Here is an 8,457-nt window from a genome sequence, read left to right as displayed (position 1 = left end):
GCAGTACTCACCCCAGCTTGATTCAGAGAACTCAGATGATTATTCATTCTCATTTGTTCATCCATTTCAAATGATTCGATAGTAGAAATCAAATCACTGTTTGTCATGGCATTTAGATTTGTAGTTCTCTTGATTGTGATTGTGTTTGTACTCCAACTGTAGGGCAACGAATTCATCAAATTGTGATTGAACTCAGAGTTGGTTATGTTGACACTGGCAGCTCTGACGCTAACCATCAGCTTCTCAAATCTCTTTACCAAATCTAACACAGCTTCACCTTGTCGATGATTGAACATATTGAATTCTTCTTTCAATAGGGCCTTCTTGTTTTCCCTAATTTCAGAATTGCCCTCAATCTTCTCAACAAGTGCTTCCCACAAACCCTTGGCACTTGTGTGTTCACGAAGAGTCTCAGTGATCTCATTTGAAAGACAGACAGTTAAAATGAGATAGGCTTTCTTGTCTTGTGCTAATAAGTCTCTATCTGCTTGATCATAGTTGTCAACAGTCTTAAGTTGTTCCCCAGCATCAGTGCGAGTCACAGAAATATGAGGACCTTGTTCAAAACAGCTCATTAGGTCAGTTTCAGTTAATGAGATGCAGTTCATGAACCTCCATTTGAAGTCGGCAAAGTTGTCATCTAAGGTCATAAACTTAGGAGGCTTCTGAGGGGTTCCCACTTGGTTTTCCAACAGCAAATATGTAACATCCAACTTTTGTTAAATAAATAACAGAAAGTTTTGTTAATAGTGTGTGTCGTTAAAATAGTCTTGTGTTAAGTGTTTGAGAAGCAGGAATTGGGAATGGGTGGTGGGACCCATGAAACCCCTTATATATATAACCCAACCACTTCTTCCTTTTCTTTTCCTTTCTCATCCAAACACACACAAACACACACACTCAAGAACACACACACTTTCTCTCTATACTCCGGATCCAAATCCGTGTAAAAAAAAGACAGGAAGAATCTCGTGTGTAGACATCATCAACTAGCAAGAATCATCGTCCAGATATACGTATTGTCCGGACCCGAAGCAAAGGTAGGTTTCGGTTTAAATGGTTAAGTTTTATGGTTAGAATCGTCATGCAAACAGTTATAATGATAGATCGGGTTGTAAAATGTAAGAAAAATATAAACTTGGTAAGTTATAACCTCTCGGGTGCACTTTGTGATAAAAAGGTGGTGTTTGGACTTTGAGAGATGGGTTCAGGATCAGGTGCATGGGGTCAGAATGTGTCAAAAGTTGGGAAAGAGTAAAAAATCAGGTCCTGAGGAAGAGCCATGAAGTAAAGTGGCTTAAAAATGGTAAAAGCGAAGAAAGGCAGGCATTTCGCTTCGCTCAGCCATGAGAAGCGAAACAGGCATTTCGCTGCGCTTAGCCATGCGAAGCGAAACGCTTCCATGCGAAGCGAAACAATTTCAACCCCAGCCAGGGGCGCTGCCCCTTGGACCCTGCTAGGGGCTGCCGCCCCTAGACCCCGCTACCAGGGGCGCTGCCCCCGGACCCCCGTGAGTTGAGGGTGTCATTGACTTAGATATAAGAAGTAGTAGTAATGGATATTTGACACTCGTAATGCGTTATACAGTTAGCCGTGCACAGCTAAAGAAGGGCATTACCATTAACGGCGAGAGAAACCGACTTCAGGTGAGATTCTAGCCCCTTTATCCGTTATGTTTTTGGGGCTACATGCATACTCCTTTGTGATAGTTGTTAATACACTTAACTTAAGTGGTAAGTGTATGATATGTGTATGTTATATGTATGACTAAGTATTGATTGTTAGTATGGATTGTTTATACGAATGAATATGTACATATACGTATGTGCATGACCATAAGATATGTAAAGTATGCATAAATGAAAATGAATGTATGATCGAGTGACGTGACAGGTACGGTTATTGGAGACAAAGGGATCAGACCCTAATAATATCTGAGACAGAAGGGACCAGACCCTGATAATATCTGAGACAGAAGGGACCAGACCCTAATAATATCTGTGATGGTAGAGATAGAATAGCTTATGGTAATTTAGAAGGCCTTATGAAAAGAAGTTTGTAAGCGCGTGTGCATGTATATAAAGTTTGTATGGAAGAAGTAAGCGTAAATAAGGTATGAATACGTATTTTCAGATGCGTATGAGTAAGGGTATGAATGTATTGTATGTTAAATGATTAATTAGAACTCATTCAACGTAGCTGACTTTTAGTATGCATGCAGGCAAATAGATTGAGGCAGCTGGCTTAAGGAGGGATACATGGCATGGACTGAAGAGACTGGCATCCATGATGAAGTGTTATGATTGTTTTAATTAATTACTTATGAAAAGACAATTTGTATGTTAAGACAACAATGAATGTTGTGGAATGTAATGTTTGAAGTTTTTAATTATTCCGCGAAGTTTTCAATTAACTCTGATTTTAGAATTTTGCTTATGAGTAAATCCAACACCAAAGTAGGGTTACCGGGAACGGGGCCTTACAAAATAACCCTTTAACAACTCAGAATCAGTGCTCGTCATGGTCTTGGCAGTCTCAAACACTTAATAAACATTAAAAAAACTTAAATTTTAAGACAGTCAACTTTTCCGCACGAAACAGCTTTCAGGCGAAGTGAAAAAGTTAAGCAAGCAAAGCGAAAAAGTGAACAGTAACGCGGAGCGATAAAGTTCCAAGCGAAGCGAAAAAGTAGGCGATGCGAAACCCCAAGCGATGCGAAAAACTATGGGAAGCGAAAAGGTTCAGTTTTCTAGAAGAAATCTTTTTTGGGATCTGTTCCACCTAACTTGTCAGTACTAGGTCAAAGGTTGGTACACTGATTTTGATGCCATGAGATACGAAATTCTTAACTTGTTAATTTTAACACTTTTCAACAACCTGTAACACCAAAATTTATCACTTTTAAGCGTAAGACTTTTAGATTTAGAACTTGAACACTTGTTACCTTCACCAAGAACACTTTCTAAGACATTTTATGAACTTGAAGCCGAATCTTTTTGTAGTTTTGTTGTTTTTGTGATTTTTCTTGTCAAGAACACTTGTTTACTTCTTCTCAAGATCAAAACCCAAGGTTGTGATCCAAAACCTTCAACTAGTGAGCCGATGCTCTGATACCAATTGTAGGTCCCAACGCGAGTGGATCTAACAATAATCTTAGATCAACCGAGCTTAGTACTAGCAGAAATCACACTAAGCCACCTAATTGGTCTCGGATCTTGAGAGGTTATTTTCGATTGGTTAGAGAGAAAGCGAGAAAGCCAAGAGAGAATGAGAGTTTGGCAAAAAGGTTTCTTTTGATTAACAATGAACAACTAACTCTCATGGCATGCTTCCTATATATATAGGGAAGCATGCATTTGAAGTAAGTCACATCAAATGCCCAATGGGCTTTACAACATTATTTCTCTTGGGCCTATACATTCAAAACTAACAACTAAAACCCAAAACATAATAAACACAATACAAAAGACTAATATAACAAAATAGGACTAACATATACCTCTCCTAGCAAGAAGCTGGCATGGATAGGCAAATAACACAAAACATTGTACATGGACGATAAATTCTGTAAATCCAAGCACGTTTTTCTACTTTAACCCATAAATAACTTAACATTTTGATCTCGTCATGCATATCCATAAATTTGAATTCAAATATTTCCAAATCTTGAGCCTCAATCCATGCAAACGCATTTTTATATATTATTATTATTATTAATTATAAACATATACCTATATAATAATCATATCATATAAATAATATATATCACTCTTTAAATAAATGACCACAAATTATCTATCATAAATCATGATAAATATATTTCAAACTTAATTTAAATCAAGAGATTTTATCATCGATATTGATAATTTAGGTTTCTCAAGAATCTTGATAACACTCGTTTCAACCTGCATTTCATATAATAATATAGCTACCGCATTTGAACCTTTCATCCAATAGTATTAGCTCACTATTTAACTTATTTTATCACAACATTAAATCATAATAATACGATTTAATAGGTCAAAATCATAATAATTAAAGTTCGGGTCGACTTAATTATTAATTAGTTGCTTAGAAAATCTCGTACAAGTATTGCACACCGATTTAATTTGAAAATGCTTGAATTTTGAGGTGTTACACGTCACTGTTTTGAATAAATGTTATAAATAGTCCTTTAACTAGTGTTTTAGTCATTTTACAAAATTTAAATAGTATAAAAATTTATACTGGATAAATAATTAATTGGTTGCGCTACATTTCGCACTTCTATAAGCCCAAATTTCCTTTTTTCGCTTCTTTTATTTCACCCATTTAAATTTACAGATATTATGAAACATGATATATCAAATATTATTATAAATTATTAGTTATTAACTTGTACATGATTTCAATCATTTTTTTATTTTAAAATATGGTTAATAATTTTTAAATCCTTACTCCTAACTATTTAGTATTTTTTTACTTTATTCAAACTATGTAATATATGACAAAGTTTTCTATCCATTCTCCTAAATTTGTTAGGTTTAAAGTCTGGATAGTATTTGATGCCTTTGTTTAATGGGAAAAGTTAAATTATAAAGGAAGACAAAAATGAGAAGTGTAAGAAGAATTTGTGATCACACAAAAAACCTCTAAAAAATCCAAAAATTAATTGAAAAAAAGCATAAATCAAAATATAAATAAAAAATGAAAAAATTAAAAAAACAAAAATGTTTCCCTTGTCATTCTCGTTAAAAAAAGCCGAAAAGACACAATACAGAGACAAAAGACACAATGACGGAAATGAACAAAAGACACAATTATAACTAAAAAAAGACACAATAAATCGCGAAATATAACACAATGCCAAACAAAATATAACACAATGTTAAGTAATATAACGCAATATCAAGAAAAAAAAGACACAATGCTAAGAAAAAAAGACACAATCAATGACGAAAATAAACACAAAACACAATGATAAACGAAAAGACACAATAATCTTTTTCTCTTAACATTTTTTTAAGAACGAGTAAGACGGTAGAATCATTTTTGTGTTTTTACTTTTTTTGTTTTTGTAATTAAATTTTTAGTTATGAATTTTTATTTAATTTAAAAAAAAAAAATTGAAGGACTTTTTTTGTGTGGCTATAAATCCTTCACGTCCTTCTCATTTTTATCTCCCTTTGTAAAATAAGTTGATCCTTGTTTACTTTCGATTATTACTATTCGTACCATATTCTAAATTTTCCAGCTTTTATGCTTACTGGATAATATTTATTTATCAATAATAATAATAATTAATGAAAGCTTTTGTTGATAAATATAGGGTCACCGGCTCTGGCGGCATTGAAAATTTAAGATCATGTCGCATAAAGAAATTGCATGCATGCATGACCTGCCGCGTTAGATTTAACTATTTAAAGTGGTCAAATCGAGAACCTAAAAAAATCTTTTTGATCTTCAGCTTTGCGTCTAGGTTTTATTAGCAATGGGTTTTCGGGTGAGTAAGTTTTTTTCTAGAAATGGAGATAAGTTGGAGACGTTTAAGGCTTCGTACGGCTAGGTTGGGCCAGCTAGTGGTAATCCTTTACCATTTGATCACCCAATACGGAGTAAATATGTAATTATCTGTTTGTTGATCGTTAAAAATAAATAAATAAAATAAAATAAATATATACAGCTGTGTATTTAAGTTATTTAAACTATAAATTGCATTAAATACTCCGGGAGAAGCTTGTTTGAATTATGTCCATATCCAATCAGAGTGAAGTTTCACCCGATTGGCAGCGGAAAGTGAGCTGTATGGAAAGCGAACCTAACTTTCAATAGGCCCCCTCTCTACCATTAACAGCCCTACACTCTCTAAATCTAAGTCTAAAACTATATATACCCACATATATTATCCAAACATACATCATCACATAAAAACACTCGACAAATATTTCGTTAGTGCATGGTCAAATGACACACTTGTTCACAATGTGTTTTAATAAAAGTGTTCTTTCTATTCTCCTAATAGTGGCCATGTCACTGCTGGCTGTCGACGCTAGACCCGCTACGTTCCTACAAGATTTTCGTATTACATGGTCTGATTCTCACATCAGACAACTTGACGGCGGTCGGGCCATTCAGCTTGTTCTTGACCAAAACTCAGGTGTATATATAGTCGTTCAACTAGCTTATATATATTTATTATTTAAATTTTACGTTCTTATAAGTTAAGATAACTTGAACACCGATGCCATTGATGCATTCTTATGATCTTATCTGATACAGGATGTGGGTTCGCTTCAAAAAGCCAGTATTTATTTGGACGTGTGAGCATGAAGATTAAACTTATTCCAGGGGACTTTGCGGGCACCGTCACTGCTTTTTATGTATATGACTGTTTTTTATAAAGAAAACAACTATTTATATAACTTTATTATTTCTCTATATAAGTATATATTGATTAGTCTTTATTTTTTTTGGTAGATGAATTCGGATACGGATCAAGTTCGTGATGAACTTGATTTTGAGTTTTTGGGAAACCGAAGTGGACAACCTTACTCAGTCCAAACCAACGTATATGCTCATGGAAAAGGTGATCGCGAACAAAGGGTTAACCTTTGGTTCGACCCAGCTGCTGACTACCACACTTACTCTATCTTGTGGAACCATCACCATGTTGTGTAAGTAAATTGCCAATTATAATATTTGTTAAGTTAAGCTTGTTTTATCAAAACTTCAGATCATTAACATACTATTTAAATTGAAGTGTAACAAAATCCGTCTAAGACATTACTTTTGCCGGCCTGTGTTCACTTGACCCGAACTTATTGTGTGGCATTTTTGAATTATAGTTATATATCGTAGTTTTATATAATTTACTATAAAACGATTACAATAAAGTGGCAGGCAAACGGGCAACAAGCTACGCCGCAACCCCCTTTTGAACAGCAAAGCCAATCCTGCTAAAAACGAAGCTTTGAGACCTAGAAGCTGAAGAGGTTCCGTGTACGACGCGCTGAACCCTACTCAAAAATTTCACAGCCTCTGGAGCCAGAAAACCAAATGTATCAAAGGCAAATGGTAGAAAGACATGTTGATTATCTAAACAAGCTTTCTCGTGTTTAACAACTTTGCCCGATTCAGCCTTCAACGCAGCCTGACCCACAACAAACCCACGGTCCCTGAGCCCAACAAGAGGAGACACTCCTGTAAGATCCACACAAGCGTGTTTCCCCCCTGCCCACCCGAACACAAGAATATCAGCTGGTCGTAAAGTAGACCTCCCTTCAATAGGATCCGTGAGAAAGTTAACAGGGGCCTCTTTTTTAGCAGAAATCCCTGCCCGTTTAAGAACATCACACAGAACATCCCTAACCAGATCATGTCTGTATTTAAAGCCAGGCAATTCTTTGCAATGCACCGCATGGTCACCAAAAGAATCCAAACAGACCTTGCAACAAATTGGGCAAGGTTCATCCGTCGGGAACATAGGGATCATTAACCGGTACTTAAGGATAGCCCGATACTCCAAACCCGACATACGTTGGCCTAATCCTTCAATGGGGATAGCCGTTATATATGTTGCTACAATTGTTACATCAGTCATGCTTTTTTTAATAAAATTTTCTTAGATACTATCAAAGTTCATTCGTTGGTATTACCAATATTTGCCACAGATTTTCTGTGGATGAAGTCCCTATAAGGGTATACAAGAACAATGAAACAAAAGGAGTCCCATTCCCCAAAGTCCAACCAATGGGAGTTTACTCAACATTATGGGAAGCGGATGATTGGGCAACACGAGGCGGGCTAGAAAAAATCGACTGGAGCAAAGCACCATTTTATGCATATTACAAGGACTTTGACATTGAGGGTTGCCCCGTCCCTGGACCGGCCGCATCTTGTGCATCAAACCCTTCCAACTGGTGGGAGGGTCTGAGCTACCAACAACTCGACCCCTTTGCAGCTCGTCGTTACAGATGGGTTCGCATGAATCATATGGTCTATGATTATTGCACTGATAAGAGTCGTTACCCAGTCACACCACCAGAATGTGTAGCTGGAATATGATTACGGACCATTTGCATCAAGCAGGCTGTGGGCCGAGTGACAAGTTTATTTATATTTGTGTGTTAAATATAATAAAAGTCGATCGCAAATATATAAGTTAATATTGTATATGTAAATGTACCAATCAAAGCTTCCTCGATGACGTACGTGTTATATTATTGTATTTGTCTATGCATTTACTACGACCTGATTAATCCGAATAATGTTTATTGTTTTCTTAAAAGCCATTTGCTTTATATTAATCTTTTTGTAGTTGTTTTTGAATAATTATTGATTAAGACTTGTTTGGTTTTATTGTTAATTTTAATTTTTAAATGATATATATATATTTACTTGACTAATTTTCTTATTTTTTGAGTTTATTTATATCTTGTGCTTTAAATTTTTCTACACAAAAAGAAAGTCAGACGAAGT

General features: G+C 35.4%; 1 protein-coding gene across 1 annotated transcript; it reads left to right on the top strand.

Annotated features, from left to right (window-relative positions):
* The first annotated feature begins 5,867 nt into the window (after nt 1–5,867).
* Nucleotides 5,868–8,115, top strand: LOC143585709 (putative xyloglucan endotransglucosylase/hydrolase protein 6). The gene is made up of 4 exons (XM_077067436.1): nt 5,868–6,136; nt 6,259–6,359; nt 6,457–6,653; nt 7,650–8,115. Exons 1-4 carry the CDS (start codon nt 5,944–5,946, stop codon nt 8,041–8,043), a joined length of 885 nt encoding a protein of 294 aa, XP_076923551.1. The 5' UTR covers nt 5,868–5,943; the 3' UTR covers nt 8,044–8,115.
* The last annotated feature ends 342 nt before the right edge of the window (nt 8,116–8,457 follow it).

This window comes from Bidens hawaiensis, unplaced genomic scaffold (assembly GCF_021521415.1).
Source record: "Bidens hawaiensis isolate Kalapana, Puna unplaced genomic scaffold, B.hawaiensis_p1.1 tig00034149_1, whole genome shotgun sequence".
NCBI classification, from domain to species: domain Eukaryota; kingdom Viridiplantae; phylum Streptophyta; class Magnoliopsida; order Asterales; family Asteraceae; genus Bidens; species Bidens hawaiensis.
This window is presented reverse-complemented; position numbering and strand designations above follow the sequence as displayed.